Source organism: Danio rerio, chromosome 2 (genome assembly GCF_052040795.2).
Source record: "Danio rerio strain M-AB ecotype USA chromosome 2, GRCz13ab, whole genome shotgun sequence".
Lineage (NCBI taxonomy): Eukaryota > Metazoa > Chordata > Actinopteri > Cypriniformes > Danionidae > Danio > Danio rerio.
Window position 1 is genome coordinate 46,423,123 of NC_141022.1, and position 19,938 is coordinate 46,443,060.

The 19,938-nt window shown below is 35.7% G+C and overlaps 1 protein-coding gene across 2 annotated transcripts; it reads right to left on the minus strand.

Moving 5' to 3' along the window:
- Positions 1 to 1,214: 1,214 nt before the first annotated feature.
- oc90 (otoconin 90) lies at positions 1,215 to 19,140 on the minus strand. 2 transcript variants are annotated; one of them, NM_001080192.3, is made up of 15 exons: positions 18,974 to 19,140; positions 17,456 to 17,518; positions 17,132 to 17,321; positions 15,887 to 15,993; positions 14,931 to 15,053; positions 14,729 to 14,794; positions 14,480 to 14,530; positions 12,049 to 12,165; positions 11,795 to 11,911; positions 8,572 to 8,670; positions 7,406 to 8,485; positions 4,707 to 4,805; positions 3,535 to 3,706; positions 2,065 to 2,171; positions 1,215 to 1,978 (listed from the first exon to the last, which is right to left on the minus strand). In NM_001080192.3, the coding sequence occupies exons 1-15, from the start codon at positions 19,014 to 19,016 to the stop codon at positions 1,593 to 1,595; spliced, it is 2,820 nt and encodes a 939-aa protein (NP_001073661.2). In that variant the 5' UTR covers positions 19,017 to 19,140; the 3' UTR covers positions 1,215 to 1,592. The 2 variants fall into 2 exon arrangements, with proteins under 2 accessions (NP_001073661.2, XP_087096004.1); XM_087239878.1 differs by lacking the exons at positions 17,132 to 17,321; positions 17,456 to 17,518; positions 18,974 to 19,140 and adding an exon at positions 16,785 to 16,980 and having other exon boundaries at positions 1,353 to 1,978.
- Positions 19,141 to 19,938: the final 798 nt, after the last annotated feature.

Consider the following 19,938-nt stretch of genomic DNA (forward strand, 5'->3'; position numbering starts at 1 on the left):
TGTGCAGTTTGAGTGCTTGTGGAGTCTACACGCTTACAACGGGGCATTCGTTGACTGTTTGATGAAGTAAGGATCAGAAAAGACTACTGATGTTGGGGACTATGTCAGTACATGGATCAGTGCACCGTGGATCAGTTTCTTCCTCCATTTCACAAGTGTAAGTAAGAGCGAATAAATTGGTTGCCTTCTTGTTTTCTCTAGCTTGCAAATTATGGCGGCATATCAATGCCAATATTAATCGCGCACAGCGGTGATGTTTGCGCGCGAGGAGAAGTGAACCGTGAGCAGATTACAGGTCTACACGCGAGAAAACTACAGCTCACGAGCGCACAGGGGATCTTCACGCGCGCGCTCAACTAATCCAGCGTGAGAAAACAAGTCCCGCACGCGCACATCATCATCTGTGCGCACGATGTACGCTCTCGCGAGCGAGGTCATGCCTACAGCGCGCGCGCGCGATCAGTTCTCTCCGCTCGCTCGCTGGTTTTTCTCTCTGCTCGCGCGAAACATTTCGGATTTTTGTCAGTCCTGGGGCGGGACTTGGTTTACTTGTTATCTCTAACGCTATTGGCTACTCTTCCTTTCCGGAAGTTATATGGAAGTTATATGGAATGACTATTCAGCATTTACAAGTTTAGTTCATTTTGACTGACATGACATAAGCAAATGATAATGTTCTAAATAGCAGACAGTTGTATGAAAGCAATTGATGCATGTCCGAAAGCATTTGCTATTTGTTGAGAAGAATGAGAAACTGCTACTGGGATGTACACAAATGACTAATTGTTTTAAGAAATGCATTAACTGTTGTGCAAATGTAAGTAGTGTTGTGAGAAATGCAACAAAGACTGAGAAAAACTATTGTTTTTATATACACGTTTATGCCGATAACTGTTGTATAAACGCAATATCACACTCGTAGCAGTGCGATATGGCTTTATATTGTCACTGGTGGGACACTAAGGCACTTAGACTTCAACTGTATATAAATATATATATATATATATATATATATATATATATATATATATATATATATATATATATATATATAATGTGTACATATATACACATATATACATTTGTTTATTTTCATCTGTAATTTTGTTGTTTTAAGGCCTATATAAAATGGCTACTAATGAAATCTAGCCTTTGGGTTAATTTGGCCACATTTACATTCATGGGGAGTGTTGTTAGTGTACACTGACCCTTGGTTGTGAAAATATACTAAACAAAAAATTTTTATTTGAAAGTAGTGTCTTGACAACCAAATGTAATAGGCTTCATTTGAGGTACTAAATTTACTGATAATAAAACCGAAATATTAATATAAAAATGTAAAAGCATAAAAGTTCAATTTACTAATATATATTCAACATTTCTCTTTACAGAAATCAACATATTTTATCAACATTCTATCATTTTATCTGAACAATAAATGCCTTTATTCTTTAATTAAACAGCCGAATATAAAAGGTCTTTCAGTAGGTCAAAAACCAGCAGATCTTCACTGAATACTAAACTTTTCATTAAATGTGTATAACATCATCAAGAGCTGCCTGAAAATAGCAAAATGACAAAAACACCTCCTTCTACTGCTCCTCTTCTTCCTCTTGTTCCTTTTCCTCCTCTTCTTCCTCTTGTTCCTTTTCCTCCTCTTCTTCTTCCTCTTTCTCCTTTCCTTCTTCGTCTTCCTCTTCTTCTCTGACGTCCTGTTGTGGTTTGCTTTGTGTGGGTTTTCTGTCAACTGTGTCTGATTGTGTGTTGATCTGAGGCTGTGATTGGCTTATTTCATCGCTCTCCTCGCTGGACTCCTGATTGGTCGACTGTGCTGACGAATGAGCCGTGCGGAGACACAGTGGGCGGGGCCCGGAGCATGAGGAGCTGGCGGAGCTGTTAAAGTGTGACGCCGCCATGCATTCAGCAGTGGAGCGATCACAAACACACTGCAGCCGGTCACACACACTCACTCCGAAACCTGCAGAATCAATAACTCAATTAGCAACATGCCAGACAAGTGGTGTTGTGCATGAATGCTCTTTTGTGTGTGTGTGTGTGTCATACATTGAGGTTTTGCTTTGTGGCAGCTGATGTGAGCGTTGAGTTTTCTGTTTGTCCTGCAGCCAAACACACTGAGCTGCTCCAGACAGCACTGCTGCAGAAAACAACACCTGATACAGAGATAAACGCCAAGGACAGTCAGGACACAAACACACCCAGCACTGCATTCACACATTAGACTAGTCACAAGCCAGGTTAAATTGGAAATATTCTAAAATGCTTTTGAAAAAAACATCAAATAAAATAGTAAATACCAGGAAAATTAAATATTATACACTATACAAATAAAGGTACAAAACCTGCCATTGGTGTGGTACCTTTTCAAAAGGAACACTTTTGTAATGTACATATGCACATTGGTACTTTAAAGGTATACTTTTGCATTTTACCAGTGCACGTTGGTACTTTATAGGTACATTTACAGTATAAGGTTTATATAAGGTCCCAGGGTTGACAGTGCATGTCAAAGCACAAACCAAGCATGAAGACAAAGGAATTGCCTGTAGACCTCTGAGACAGGATTGCATCAAGGCTGGGGAAGGTTACAGAAAAATTTCTGCTGCTCTGAAAATCCCAATAAACACAGTGGCCTCCATCATCTGTAAGTGGAAGATGTTTGAAACCACCGGGATTCCTAGGGCTGGCCGGACATCTAAGCTAAGTGATCGGGGAAGAAGGGCCTTAGTCAGGAAGGTGATCAATTACCCGATGGTCACTCTGTCTAAGCTCCAGCGTTCTTCTGTGAAGAGAGGAGAACCTTACAGAAGGACTACCATCTGTGCAGCAATCCACCAATCAGGCCTGTATGGTAGTGTCCAGACAGAAGCCACTCCCTGCCAGGAATTTTCTAAAAGGATCTGAAGGATTCTTAGACCATAAGAAACAAAATTCTCTGGTCTGATGAGACTAATATTGAACTCTTTGGAGTGAATGCCGGGCGTTACGTTTGGAGAAAACAGGCACCGCTCATCAGCAGGCTAATACCATCCCTACAGAGAAGCATGGTGGTGGAAACATCATGCTGTTGGGGATGTTTTTCAGCAGCAGGAACAAGAAGACTAGTCAGGATAGAGGTAGAGATGAATGCAGCAATGTACAGAGACATCCTTAATGAAAACCTGCTTCAGAGTGCGTTTGACCCAATGACCCAAAGCACACTGCCAAAATGTCAATGGAGTGGCTTCACAACAATTTAGTGAATGTCCTTGAGTGGCCCAGCCAGAGCCCAGAACTAAATTCTATTGAACATCTCTGGAGAGATCTGAAACTGGCTGTACATCGTTGCTTCCCATCCAACCTGATAGAGCTTGAGAGGTACTCTTTGTATTTTATTTATTTATTTATTTTTTGCATCATTGACACTGTAAACCGACCCTTTAGGATGAATTATAAGTAAAAAAAAAATAAAAAAATCCAAGTGTACTTTAAGTTAAACTATTAGCAGTTTTGTGAGTAAATTTTGTGTGTTCTGACCGGTCCAGTCGGTCCACTGGTTGTCCTGTCCCCTGCTGACCACAGTAGCAACCGTAGTGTTGATACTCATGAGGGCATCGTCCGGTCAGACAGTGTAACATTTCTCCTAGAGCAGACATATCCCTCCACACCCGTCCAGATGCGCTGTACTGGAGGAAAGACATGCTACACTCTACAAACACACACACATTTGTTTTTTGAGACATTGAAATAAAAGACCTACAATTCATACATGTAACTTAATTCAGATTAGTGCATTATAGGTATGGTTTTGTAAATAAGTTTTTTATTTAATCCTTCAATACTCAAAATTGTCAAAAATCTCATACTTCTCATGTAGATGCTAAATTTGAAACTGTCAGAAAACTACATTCCACGTATATAGTATAAATGTAAGTAGAATGAATGGAATTTGCCATTTGCTTGACTCCCATTCCCATAAATTATCTCATGGGATAGTAGTGTCCATTGGATGCGCACTACAGAGGTCATTCAAACACCTCTCTGTTTTTCTGATACTATGAATAGACACTACTCATCTCGCATACTGTTTCTTACATTTTATATATGCAATTTTAGACACTCCATCATTTATGCTTTATGTCATGTATTTATGTCATGGTATTTTAAAAGTATTTAAATTTATTATTTAAAAAGTATTTAATATTGAGTAGGGGCGGAGCTTTCTTTTGCACATTATTTCAGTTTTAGTGGATTAACTTGCACAGATTAATTGTTCACCTGAAGAACAACAATGTGCGCAAGCGAAATAAACATTGTAGATTTTGATTTCAGACCGCCTTTTAAGGCAATAGTTCAGCCAACAAAAAATATATATATTTACTCTATTTACCCACACACTTGGTTCCAAGCCATTATGAGTTTCATTTTTTTCTAAAAGAAGACATTTTTGAAGAAAAATGAAAACCTGTAGCCCTGTTGGCTTACATAGTAGAAAAAACACATTCTATGAAGGTCAGTGGTTACAGGTTTCCTGCTTTCTTCAAGATATCATCCTTTGTGTTCAACAGAGGAAAGAAACTCAAACAGGTTTGTGACAAGTGAAGGATAAGTTAACATTAACAGAATTCTCAGTTTTAGGTGAACTATCGTTTTAAGGGCATTTTTTTGTCAACATATGTGCATTTCATTTCTCTCTCTAAATAACTCACCCTCAGAGTCTTTTTGCTGCTGCAAATCTGTGAGTCCAGCTGCTTCCAACAGAGACAAAGTAAAAAACGGCAGCGCTCGTCCCCGGACCCGAAGAGACTCTGGAAAACACACACAAACACACAGACTGTTGTCTCTGGAGTCTAGACGTGTTTGGAGAATAGCTTAATGCAATTTACTCAAGCAGGACATGTCCTTGGAAAAACATCCTAGTACAGCATTACCATATCAATCAGCCAATTAGATATTCAGATCAGAATTATCATCAACCAATGTTTTGTCTTTGATTCTATGCGTAGGTTATGAACAAGTTTGGCTGATCCCAGTAGTGTTCTTTTTGGCAAAATTTGTCCAGACCTGCTCCTGGAGTGTCACTGTCCTGCACAGCTGAGATCCAACCTTAATTCATATATACAGATTAAAAAAGCTAATCGAGGTCTTCTGACTAGAGGTCTTTCCAACCAAATCAATCCAAATCACTTCCTATACCTGAACATGAACACATGCATACCTGAATTTTTATAAAGTAAGTCTTGACCTGAGACAGACATAATAAAATTAGGCCCAAATGCAAGCCAACCTGATAGTCTGTTGTTGTTTTTTTTTGTTTTCAAATTCTACTTGTATCTGAATGTAAATGCATTGACGCGTGCAAAGCCTGAAGTCAGTAAAAATAAATAAATAAATAAAAAGATTTCTGTGGTCAGGCTGACTGATATAGTCACTGCTCACATTGTTCCATTTATTCGTTTAGTTTAATCCTTTATTATAACATTTGATTATTGCCTGCCTGACTAAACTATTTCTGAATTTGCTTTTTAACTGTGACCACTATCGGCGCTAGCTAGATAAAAGTTACATTTTCATTCATTCATAATTTTTTTTTCGTCTTAGTCCCTTTATTAATAAGGGGTCGCCACAGCCGAATAAACTGTCAACTTATCCAGCATATGTTTTACATAACTGTTGTTTAATGCAAACTCTACACAGAAATGCCAACTGACCCGGCTGAGGCTCAAACCAGTGACCGTCTTGCTGTGAGGCAATCGTGCCACCCACTTCGCCACTGTGATGCCCAAAATTTTAATTTATAGGTTAATAAATCATGGATTCAAAAGTGTTGTTTTGTTACCTCATCTCTGTTGCACACAAAAAAGAAATGACCTGCATGAACATGCAAGAGATACTGTAGTTTACTGCAAAATTAAGATTTACAAGCCTTAATGAATTTCCCTTTGCTGCTGAGCATAAAAGATATTTAAAAAAATGTAAGAAACCTGTAACCATTGACTTCCATAGCAAGAAAAAAATACTATTGAACTCCCTGATTGTAGGTTTTCAGCATTATTTATGTTTAACAAAAAAATAAATAAAAGAGTTTTGTGACAAGTTAAGTAATGGGTAAGTAAATGTAAGTAAGGGTGAGTAAAGGATTTTTCTGTTTGCGGTGAAGTATCTCTTTAATTTGCTTGACGTTTAATTAATCTAAAACATTTTAGGTCATGTCAAGTATAAACATATAGTCTAAATTAAATTAAATAACCCTCAATCACTAAACCCAACCCATGTCCGAGGCACTCATAGTTTTGGACCCAACCCTGCTCAGGTCTCAGGTTGGTGGCTCACTTTTTCCCAATGCTACGCCTTACTTTTTATCCTTCATCATTGTGGGTTGAAATGTTAAATAAATTTATTATGTGTTTCGAGTGGTCTTTTTCTTGCCAACCTGTGTTTTAAAACTGACGCTCTCATCCCAAAACCGAAAGTTAAATCAGCAGTTTGGCAAAATATCAGCTTTTAACTAAAATAAATACCAATTTAGATTGGACAATATGCCTATTACTATTTAATTTATTTATTAGTAAAAACATATATTGAAACTAAATTGAAATGGAAATATAAAGTTTATTTTGTCAGGCTAATAAAATAATTTTACTGCATTTCTGTTCAATTGCTGTGTTTAAATTATTAAATTATTTAAAGGCTTAAAATTATTTAGGCTTTTTTTATATAACTAATTGCCTAAAATTTAAAACGTGATGCATAATAGCACGACACCAGAGCTGTAAATGCAGTGAGCAAACTTGATAAGCGAAAGTTTGCCAGTAATGCTGCATATCGCGCCATATTCATCAACCAGATTTACGGCAAGAGAAATTTCTCAGTGGTCAAATGGTCCCATAAAGACCTTTACTTTTAACTTGTTAAAATGTGTGCAGGATACTGTCCATCCAAAATTAGGAATTGCCCATATTGGCCCTTCATGGCAGGTTGATTAACTCTGGACTCCCCTCTCAAAGCAAATGGAATTGTCTTAACTTTAACCCCCAATACCAATTTACCACTGGTAAATCAAATTATTTAACGGTGGCTCAGTGATTAGCACTGTCACATCACAGCAAGAATGTCGCTGGGTTAAGTCCCAGCCTGGGCCAGTTGGCATTTCTGTGTGGAGTTTGCATGTTGTCCCCGTGTTCGTGTGGGTTTCCTCCAGGTGTTTCCCCCACAGTCCAAAGACATGCGCTATAAGTGAATTGGATTAACTAAATTGGCAAACGAACGTGTGTGAATGTGAGAGTGTATGGGTGTTTCCCAGTAATGTGTTGCAGCTGGAAGGGCATTCCGCAGTGGCAAACCCTAATAAATAAGGGACTAAGCCAAAGGAAAATGCATGAACGAGTATCAGATTTATCACTCTTACCAATTTTCTTAGATTCCTGAGAGCTGTCAGAGGGCTCTTTTTCTTCCTCCTCCTCCTCCTCCTCTTCCTCAGCAGACTCCTGCCGTTCCGTAGTGGTCAATGAGGGTGACCGATCAGTGATTGGATGGGGAGGTTTCTGAGGATGACTGATGGTTTCAACAGTAGCTCGTCCTGATGTTGTGGTCCGTGTGCTGATGGGCTTTTGAGGAACCACAGTTGTGCTCTTGTGGTTCGTAGTTGGTTTTACCACTGTTGGTGCTGGTGATACACTATGAACCACAGGTTTAGGGATCGGTGCTGGAATGACCCAACTGAACGGACTAATCTGGCTCACCCTATATGGGATGGTGGTGGTTTGGCTTGTGGTTGATTTATCATCCTCTTCATGACTTTGTAAATCTTCCTTACTCTCTTCCTTGTCCATTTTTTGAGTTGGAGTTGTTGGTTTTGTTGTGCTTAATTTGTAGTTTTGTTCTGTGCTGCTTTCTAGACTCTTGTTTGGCGGGTCTGCTAATAAATCCCTCTCTTTTTCTGTCTCTTCATCTTCCTTGCTCTCTGGCTTACTTTCATCTGATATGTATTTCTCCTCACTTTCTTTCATAGAGGGAAACTGCACAGAAGCTGCTGTATTTTTACTGGTCACCACTGACGAGGTTGTTTTGTGATGCGAGCTTTGATTGGTTGTTAATTTAGTGGGTGTGGTCATCAAAACCATATAAGGGCTCTGTGTAGATTGTACTTCCTTTTCTCCTTCCTCTCCTGATTCTTCACTCTCTTCTTCTGTTATAACATGTGTGTCGACATGTGGTTTAGTGATGCCATGTGTGTAATTAGTTGTAGTGTGCGTTTGTGTGAGTGTAGTATGTTCAAAAGTGTGTGTAGTAGGTTTTAAAGTGTTGCTTGTGAATAACTGAAGTTTATCTTCTTCACTCTCATAATCATCTTCGTCAAATGGATGATGGTCAGGTTGTGAGTGAGTTTGTACATATGTTGTTGGCGGGGTCATGTGGGGTGTGTTCTTATCTGGTAAGTCTGTGACATTCTGTGATTCTGTTAGCGCCATGCTAACAGTCGGCTCATCTGTCATAAAACAAAATATGTTAGTCAGAAATGTCAAATGTTTTAAGGCTATTTGAGTTTGTGTTTTTAGTATATGACAGGCTTACTGTTTGTCCAGTCCAGTTTGTTCCATTGCACTGGATTGTTGGTAGTAGGGGCTTCCACATTGTCTCCAGCAGGCTCTTCGGTTGTCAACACAGCAGTAACTAACATACAGAAAATATATGTATCATGATGGTCTTGAAGATCATAAAATTATAAAAGTTATACAAATAAAAATGCATAAAACACCGGTTTTCATAGGCCTGTAGTTTCTTGAGGTTAGTTTTAAAAGTTTTTTGTAATCCCTGTAAAAACTTTCAAGTAGCTTTAACTGTTTATAATAATTCTGTAACTAGATTTTTTTTATGTTCACAGAGTTTCTCACTTAAAAATATAACTCAATGTTTTACTTTTTTCAGTTGATCAAAACTTAACTCAAAATGTAACAACATTATGATTATAGCTGTATTTGTCTTTATTTACACAGTTAACATTAGCAATTCTGAAAACGGACTGGATTTTAAAATAATATTCCGTTTAATGTCTTATAGTAGCTTTTCCCATGATTGATTGATATATATATATATATATATATATATATATATATATATATATATATATATATATATATATATATATATATATATATATATATATATATATATATATATATATATATATTACATGTTATTTAACCTTTAAATCACATATTAATTATATTGTGAGAAAAGTAAAATTTGGAATTAGTACCTTACATCTGTCTAGACATTGTTTTATATGTAGTGTTCCAAATGAAATAATATTTAATTTATATTTTCAATTTTTTATATTGTTTATCAGACTGCATCGAAATTAGATCTTGCTCCTCTTAATACAGCATATAATAGACTTTGCAGATTTGTCCTGGGTTGTTCTTTTTATACACATCATTGTATAATGCAGGGGTCACCAAACTTGTTCCTGGAGGGCCGGTGTCCTGCAGATTTTCGCTCCAACCCTAATCAAACACACCTGAACAAGCTAATCAAGGTCTTACTAGGTATACTTGAAACACCCAGGCAGGTGTGTTGAGGCAAGTTGGAGCTAAACCCTGCAGGGACACCGGCCCTCCAGGACCGAGATTGGTGACACCTGGTATAATGTATGATCTACTGCAATGGCCATCTTTGCACACAAGACGACATATTCACAGGCTTCAATTTACATTTAATTGTTTTCATTTTAAGTACCCTAATTATTTACAACAATATTTTGTGTTTTTTTCCTTAAATTATCGAGGTTAGACATTCTGTTCAGACTTATTTTTTTGTTCCTTGTTTTAAAAAAATCTATTGGTAAAACAGCTTTTATGTTTAGGGATCAAATAGATTGTAATAATTTACCTGCTAACATTTGATCCATTGCATCACTTAAGGTGTTTAAGCAAACTTTGCTGTCATATTTTACTTTGGACTGTACTTGTTTTTCCTGAGGATGTTGTTGTTTATGTGGTGATTTGATTCACTGATCTGTACATCTTTTGTACTATGTATATGTATGTATGTATACTACTTCTCCTTTTGTTAATGTTTGTTTTGTTGTTTGTCGTTGCTTTTTGGATGTTATGTAATTTATGTTTTGCTTTTGTTTTCTTGTGTTAGTATTATGTGATTATGATTGATTGTGGGACCTCCTTAAAAATGAGATGGTACATCTCAAGGGGTTTATCCTAATGAATAGAGGAACTCAACTGAAATATATAGTCACACTTTAAAGTGATGGTCCATTGATAATGTTAATTAATGTGTTTACTATCATGAACTAGATATAAACAATAATAGTAGAGCATTTTATTAATAATAGTTCAAACTTATTTATAAAGCGCTTTTAAAAAGCAATGAGTGTTTACCAAAGTGCTGTACAAGGATGAACTATTTAAAACAAAGGATAAATAAAACAGACATAGGACTTTCATATAGTGTTAAATCCCAAAGAGTAAAATGAGTTTTAATTACGTTAAAGTCAATATTTATTTATAAATAGTATGAAGGAATCATTCATGTTTATTTCTATAGCACTTTTACAATGTAGATTGTGTCAAAGCAGCTTAACAGATGTTCTAGTACACTGAAACTCCAGTCCAGTTTTCAGAGCTTAAGTTCAGTTCAGTGTGGTTTAAATTGTATAGTTCAACATTTCTTAAACCATTATGAAAATCCAAAGTTGCGCTTGTTAAGAGTAGTTAATGAACTGTGAGTTAACATGAACTAATAACATTGAACATTAATTCATTCATTCATTTTCCTTTGGCTTAGTCTTTTTATTCATCAGGGGTCACCACAGCGGAATGAACCACCAACTTATCCAGCATATGCTTTACACAGTAGATGCCCTTCCAGCTGCAACCCAGTACTGGGAAACATCCATAAACACTCATTCATAACAGCCAATTTAGATTATTCAGTTAACTTATAACGCATGTCTTTGGACTGTGGGGGAAACCAGAGCACCCTGAGGAAACCCATGCCAACAAAGGGAGAACATGCAAACTCCACACAGAAATGTCAACTGACCCAGCCGGGACTCAAACCAGCGACCATCTTGCTGTGAGGTGAAAGTGCTAACCACTGAGCCACCGTGTCACCCCTAACAATAAATTAATGTGAACTAACGTTAGCAAAGATGAATAAATACTATATTGCTAATACTAATAAATACTGTACATTAACAAACATTAACTAATGGACCATTATTTTAAAGTGCTACCTAATATAATATTAACATCTTCTTAACTAACCCCATGCAAGAATATTAGTGCAGCCTTTTTGCTTTTCAAACATTTTATTACATTAAAAATTTTTTTTTTATTAATTGCAATTTCAAAGTGTAGAAACATACTGAATTTGAAAATCGGCCTTTATTTACAGTATTGTTTTTAACAATAATATGTGTACTTTAGTTCTTGCTCAATTTACTTAAATATTCTATAGATACAGATAGACTTTGGCTCCTCCATTTCATTAATTGTTAATTGTTTTATTAATAATATACATAGCTTTTCTTTCTTTCAGAAGCCAGCAGCAACAAAAATGAATCTAAAGAGTTGTAGCTGAACTCAAGCGATGGAGCTTAAAGGCTGGTCGTCATTTAGAAACATTTGATCATATATGATTAAGCAGTTTTTTGAACTGTGCTGGAAATGCACAGAACACTTTGATGTTGAAGCTGGGATGAATTTGTTTGTGACTTGCAAAATTCAAAATGCACAAACTAAAACATTGCATCTAAGGCTCCGACCAAAGCTCTTACCATTGGAGAGCCCATCCTCATATTCCACTGGCTCTTCCTCTCTTTCAAGTGTGCTTTCTCTGTCTGGGTTTCTGCCCAGCTCTTTCTCCCCGGCTTCATTCTCCTCCTCCTCTCGACCTGAAGATGAAGTTCAGCTTAGATCAGTAAAGTTTTTAAGATTACTGGAGTTTCCAGAACTTGAGATAAAAGAGGGGGGTGAAATCACGCTTTAGGCTATGGAAAAAACTAAATATAAGTTCAGTGAAGTGCTTTACCTGACTGATATATCCCTGGATACTCTGTGCTCTGGAAATTGCTGCTCAGAGAGTCGTTGACCGGCACCAGCTCATTAGTGAAGTTGCTCATAGTCTCATTCAGCGTGCCATTTACTTCTGACAAATACAGCAATAAAGGGAGTTTTTATTGTGTGCTATTTTAAATCCTTAAAGCTAAAAATATTCAGGATTTGGGTCTGTATATTCTGTAATATATTGTGTATTGATCTTCTTATTCCTACATGGACTGCTGATACACTAGTATCATTCAACACACTCCAGCACGTCAAGAATTTGCCAAGTATGATGCGATCCTAGATTAACAACTATGTTGATCCTGGAACATCACCTATTACCCACCCCTAAACCTAACTATAACATTATATATTTATATTCCCAAAATCAGAGGGGAACAATAGTTTGATATGATTGGAGTTGAATATCACTCATGTAGAAGTGTATAAACCTAACGTTAAGCCTAACTTTAACATAAACTGTAAACTCATACCTTAATTCTGATTAGCTGATTGGAATGTTGTTCTAGGATCAACATTGATGTTTATCCAGGAATATGTCCTACTTGGTGAAATCAGGTTAGCAGTTCATCCCCCCCCATTACACCAACCACCACACCACAAGACAACCTCAAAACATTATGCAATTCTGAGTGTGCCTCACACTGGTGAGAGGGCTTGACAAACCACCTGTAGAAAACACACTCTTTCATCTCTCAGACACTTTAACCGAAACTTAACCAGTTTTGCAGGTTTTGCACCAGACTCTTCCTTACAATCCCTCCATATTTCTAAAAAAGCATTGTGCATTTAAGACATGTGCTTCACACAGGTGAGTGGGCTTGACAATCCACCTGTTGAAACACTCCTCTCTCTCTCTCAAAAAAAAAAAATTTTACTCTAGCACTTAATTCTCTGATTACTTAATAGTTCATTTGTATAATTAGCACTTCTTGTGAATGTTGCCTCTTGTTGAATCACTGAATGCCTCCTCAATTGTAAGTCGCTTTGGACAAAATTACTTAATGTAAATGTATATTCAATTACTCACCATATTGTTTCAAAATTAAATGTTGTCAGAGAAGAGATCAGTCCCATAATTAATTCATAAAGCATAAACAAAAAAAAACGTCCTCAAATCATAAGCTGCAAACAAATATATAGTTTAATATATAGAAATAGTTTACCCATAAATCAAAATTTAAACAGTCTGCGCCAATAGCCTAATGGTTCTGTGCACCGACATATAGCACAGAAGTGCTCACAGCGACCTGAGTTTGAAGGCTTGAGGTTCATTTGTTAGCTGACCAATCAGAGCTTGTTGAGGGTGGGCCTTCAGAGGAACCAGGAATTATGATAGTCAATTTCATGTTAGCTGAGTACCAGCATAAAATGAAAGTAAGATACGTGGAAAAAAATTGCTTGATTTTTTACAAATGAAGCACAAGCACACTTCGTAAACACAGTTAAGCCTTAAAAATAGACTCTGCACCACCCCTTTAATGAACTGTGAGTTAATAAGAACTAACAATGAACAACTTTATCTTAATTAACTGACGTTAACGAAGCTCAATAAATACTAGTCTGTGCCAGCTCATTACCCACAATTAACACTAAATTGTATTAATTTATTGCAATAAATAATATTATTGTTAATGTTTTTAACAACAATATATCTACTTTAGTTCTTGTTCTTGCTATTTACGTGGATATGTTATAGATATAGATAGACTTTGGCTTTTCCATTTCATGAATTGTTATTTGTTTTATTAATATAATGCCAATGCTTTTCTGTCTGAAATCTACACTCTCCTATATCATAATAAAGGTAAAAACCTATAAATGTATTAAAATTTAAACCTTTACATTTTCAAACCTATATAAGTTTTGTAATTTGTTGAACACTAAAGATATTTTCAAGAAAGCTGAAAACCTATAACCATTGATTTCTATAGTAGGAAAACAAATACTATGGAAGCCATTGGTTCTAGATTTTTAGCTTTTTTTTTTCTTTTTTTTTCAAAATACTGTATGTTGAGCACAAAAGACGATATTTTAAAGAAATCTGGAAACCTTTAACCATTGACATCCATAGTATTTATTTTTTCTACCATGGAAGACAATGGTTAGAGGTTTTTAACTGTGTTCAAAAGATCTTCAGTGTTCATAAAATAAAGAAACTCATAAAGGTTTGAAATCACTTGAGGGTAAGTAAACAGTAACTACGTTTTTATCTTAAGGCAGACTATCCCTTGCCTATCGGCCTATTTTGATAGTAGATAGTAGTTAGCATTTTACAAATGTCAGATTCATTAATAGTGTTATACATAAATGTATAAATGTTTCAAATAGTTCACAAAGTAATTATTCATGTACATTAATATGCTGCTTTATATTAACACATTTCTTTTAATTACCGTAGAACATGGTCTCCATGTCGATGTCTGACAGGGGAAGATCCACACTTTCTGAGACACAAACCACACAAATATTTAGGTAATCTGTGATGTCACTTAAAGACAAATAGTTTTTAATGGATTGGGACAAGCAAGTGGGCCGATGATCTATTCATTTATACAGTAAAGTACATTTAAAAACACAACAAAGCTAAAGCAATTATAAAAACAACACACAGAATGACCCATTGTGGGTCTAAACAGCCTTACCTGTTACATTGACCACATCACTAATGTAGGTGTCATTTTCAAGTAGATCCGTCACAAAGGGAGAAACTAAAAGGAACACATAAGAGAGATAAACACTTTCTTATCTTATCATGTTATATCTTTATATGCCACATATTTCCACTGTTTGTTAAAACTGTGCACACCTGTGAAAGAGAAAGATGCTCCGATTTATTAGTGTTACCTGTCTGTGATGTGATAAGCTGGTTATCTCTGTCCTGTTTTGTGATTGGACGGTTGAAGCTGATGCAGTCTATAACCATTCGATCACACCGACAGAATCCTTCATCACAGAAATCCAACATATCTGCAAAAGATTGGACACAGAAGTTGGTTCAGCGTACTTTATTCTCCACAAAACAAATCCTAATAATATTGTATACATACTGTATGCTTATTTACACTAAACTTATAGTACAAATATTTTAGCTTCTTGTCTGTAATGTCACATGCTAAATGGAAGCTTGTTTCCATTACAAAATAAAAAAAGGAAAGGAAAAGATTGAGTTGTAATAACTTGTTTTATTTTTTATCTTATTGTATAAGATGTCCATCTGGACAAATGTAAATTATAGGACTTTCACACGACTTTAATAGACTTTTATAGGATTGTTCTTTTGGACCACATTTAAATATCATACAAACACATTTCTTTATACAAACAGAATAAAAAAACAAGGAATGTTGTTGCACAATTTACACTTTTTTCTCTATATTGCACATGTAAGTTTATATCTGGGAAAAACGTGACAGATTCATGTAAAATTTCTTAGAATAACAAAAATAAAGTTAAAAGATATAAACTATAAACTGCCAATTTTGAGATATAATCAATTCTGACAGATTATTTTAAAGATAATACCAAATTCATACGACAAGTTCACAATTTAACCTTCTTAGAATTGCGATAATGAGATATAAACTAAACAATATGAAAAAGTAAAGCCAGAATTGTGAGAAATACTGTTAAAATGTACTCTTTTTTGTATATACTTAGAATACAGAGGAAAAAATCCATTATTTTGAAATACAAAGTCAAATATGATACAAAACTATTACAAAATGCTTGTGTGAATCAGAAACAAGCTTTCTTAAGAAAAGTCTTTAAACTGTATCTAAATTTTGAAAATATATACTTACCGCAGCTGGAGTTGTAGCTGCAGGTGTAGTTGTTGTTTGATGGTGCCCTGCGACTGCAGTTTCTCTCCTTTAGCTCTTGTGAACATCTCAAGTGAGTAAAACAACACCTAAACACAATAACATTAAAATTCAACATCCATATCAATATATATATATATATATATATATATATATATATATATATATATATATATATATATATATATATATATATATACTGTATATATATATATGTATATATATATATATATATATATATATATATATATATATATATATGTGTGTGTGTGTGTGTGTGTGTGTGTGTGTGTACAAAAATAAATTTTGTGGGCCAAAATAAAAGGTTTTTCTTTTATGCCAAAAATCATTACAATATTAAGTAGGCTAAAGATTGTTCATTCATTCATTTTCTTTTCGGCTTAGTCCCTTCATTAATCTGTGGTCACCACAGCGGAATGAACCGCAAACTTATCCAACACATGTTTTACACGGCGGATGCCCTTCCGGCTGCAACCCATCACTAGGGAACTTCCATAAACACTCATACACTACAGACAATTTAAGCTTACCCAATTCACCTATACCGCATGTTTTTGGCCTTGTTGGGGAAACCGGAGCACCCACAGGAAACGCACACGAACACAGGGACAACATGCAAACTCCACACAGAAACGGCAAATGACCCAGCCGGGGTTCAAACCAGCGACCTTCTTGCTGGGAGGCGACTGAGCTACCCACTGTGCCACCAAGCTGCCCGGCATGTTTATTTTATAAATAAATATGTTAATTTAGATTAATTTGGACATTTTTAAATGCAGTTTTCTCAATATTTAGATTGTTTAAATCCTCTCGAGCAAATATTGTCCAATCCTAACAAAACATACATCAATTTGTTTACCTTTCATGTGATGTATACATTTACTCAGTTACAGAAAAATTACACTTTTGTCTGGTTTTGTGGTCATTCATAAATTTAGCATTTTGTACACTAAATAAAAAGGTAAAAGATATTTGAAGGCTAATTATGTGCACCTTATAATACGTCTACATTAACATAAAGTGTTTATTTGTTTTGGTCTGCAATGTTTTTATTTAATTTATTTACCGTTACCCAATCTGAAGCAGCTAACAGACATGAGTGTGGTCAAAGCACGCGGGTGTGTGTGGACTCAACTGTGAAGTTAAAACATCCATTTAAAATCTTTCTACCCCCTCCCGAGTCTAATTTCATCCGCTTCATCTCACCCGTCGAGCGCGTCTACGGGCTGTATCTGCTGGAGGTCCCGCGTGTTTGCGTTACTGCAGTAATGCCCGTGATCCTGGATGTCTGCAGGACAAAGTCCAGTCTCACACCGCAGACTGACCGCAAACTCTAGCACTGACCGCAGGTCTTCAAACACCGCGTACAGCCAGGTCAACCGCACACCCAGACAACCTGTACGACATAAATATACACGTATTTTAACGGTCACGGTCAGTGGGAAATGGGGTTTTATACATCAGTTGTATAAAACATTTAACGATTAACTTACATTGTCGTGGTTAATTGGTTATGTTAATTGAACTTACCAATCAGAAGCTTGTCAGAGTTGAGGTCATCTGTTTCTGGGCAGAAAACAGCAGTGCTGTGAACTGCATGGAGAAATTAATCAATAAAATTAATCATAAAAATCAATAAATAACATGTCAAGTAACCTGCACTGGTTAAACATTAGTTCTAAATTTTACTGTAAAAGTTTAAATATTACTATAAATGTTTTACTATATTTTACTAAACACTGCTGTAATGTTTTTAGTATTAGGCTACTATACTATTTATTTATTATTATTATTTTTTACAAATGCATAAATTACAAAAGAATGTTGTAAAGTTTAATCATTATTCTTTTAATGGTGCAGTTTAAACCAAGCTTTCAACGTTTAAAGATTTGCTATTGCTACATATATTTGTTTTCTTTATTGATTTAGTAAATTATATACAAATAATATATAAAAATTATTTCACTACTAATCAACCTAAATATTTGAGTCAAGCAACAAAAATATAGATAAGTAAATAACCTCTTGGAATAAAATTTAAATAATTTACTATAAAATTTACTGTATAACACATGCATTGAATTAATGGTTAATTAGCTATCAAAACTATAAACTGCCAATTTTGAGATATAGTCACAATTCTGGCAGATTGTTTTAAAGATAATAGCAAATTTAGCTCGTCAGAGTTGAAGGCATTTGTTTCTGGGCAGAAAACAGCAGTGGTGGGAACTGCACAGAGCAATTAATCAATAAAACATCATAAAAATCAATAAATAAGTAGCATATCAAGAAACCTAAGAAAACTTACAATAACACATGCATTGAATTATTGGTTGATGAGCTGCTAAAAAAAAAATAACATGCCCAGTTTTAAAAATGTTAAATTGTTGCATTTTCTACTAAAGTACACTGTTACTGCCATGGGGTATATGCACACAGACTTTTCATTTTCAGCCAGCCAGCCCTATGGCTTCCAGTGAACTGTCCTTCCATTATAAAATCGTCACGTTTAAGGTCTGATTTCTTTTAAAATCAGTTATTTTCACTGCCTGAAAGATATACAATACGAATTGGGTCTCAGACCAGACAAGAAGCACTGCATTAAATTCCATTTGCCCCCACCATGGCTTTAAAGTATGATAATTTATTTTACCCCTGTATATTCAATGGAGTTTCTGCGCTCACCTGCTGGTACTGACGGAGATAACGTCTTTCATTTTGTTTTAAGCTTGAACAACTAAATGAATGCTTAACTCTATTTAACTAAATGTATTTTAATGACATTACAACATTGATGCTCTAAAAAGAACTTTATGAAATTTAAAATAGTCAGATTAAGCTTTCACTGGAAGTTTGTCATTGGCTGACAAACATTAGCTCTGCATATTCCCCATTTAAAAAAGTGTGAACATACTTTGATCTTTCAGAAATCGTTCTAGCACACTGATGAAACTAAAGAGTATTTTAAAAGGTGTTTTTCATGTAAATTTCAGCTTCAAGGTAATGAATCCACTCTCACCTGGCAGAAGAATGCTTGTATAATCTCACCTTTCTGTAGTACGAAGAGGAAAATAAGATACAGCATCCTCATCTTTAAAAGAATCAGTCGTACAATCCAGTTTTCATACAATGAGTCTTGCACAGTGTGAATGAATCAAGATTTTCAGTGGTCAGACATCCACACATCCAAACTCTACTTCACAATGTCTTCTAATGCAGGAGTGTGCAGGAGACGAGAAAACAATCCCAAAAATGAACAAAGGCCTATTTAGGACATGGTCAAAGGGCAAAAAGGCTGTCATAGTAACAGAGCTGAAGGAGGTACACAATCTTTACGTTTGTATCAGGTCACACAAGTGGAGATGATGTAGGCTCTTACACACACACACACATCCTATGCCTGTCTTTCATCCAGGGTAAAGGTCATGACCTCTTGTAATTTACCTACTCAAACAACTGACCTTTGTGTGTGGACAGGAACTGATAGAAAGTGGGGGTTGTAAATGATTCTTTGTGTTCTCTGGGTTTCTATAGAGCTAGAATGTTCATTCCACTTATGGCGCAATTCTGATTTAAAGTAAATTCCCAAACCACACTCAAACATATTAGGAGTGGTGAACCATTTTCATGCTGACTAGATAAAAGAGTTTGTTAAGAGTCAAGATGGAGTTTGAGGTTGGTTTTAGAAAGTCTGGCCTGACATTTTTTTAAGAAAAACATTGTAAAAGCCTGAAATTTGAAACAAAGAGCTAAATAGATCCAGATAAAGCACATAATAATTCCTTACATTTATACAGTGCTTTTCGGGACACTAAAAGCGCTTTACACATTGGGTGAATCTCCTCATTCATCATCAGTGTGCATCAGATGACGCGATGACAGCCATATAGTGCCAGACAACACACCACACACTAGCTGATTGGTGGAGAGAAGTCAGAGTGATAAAGCCAATATTGCTCATTTCACACAGGGCTGCAGGGTCAACCCTAAACGTAGGATGAGTCTAAAGTTGT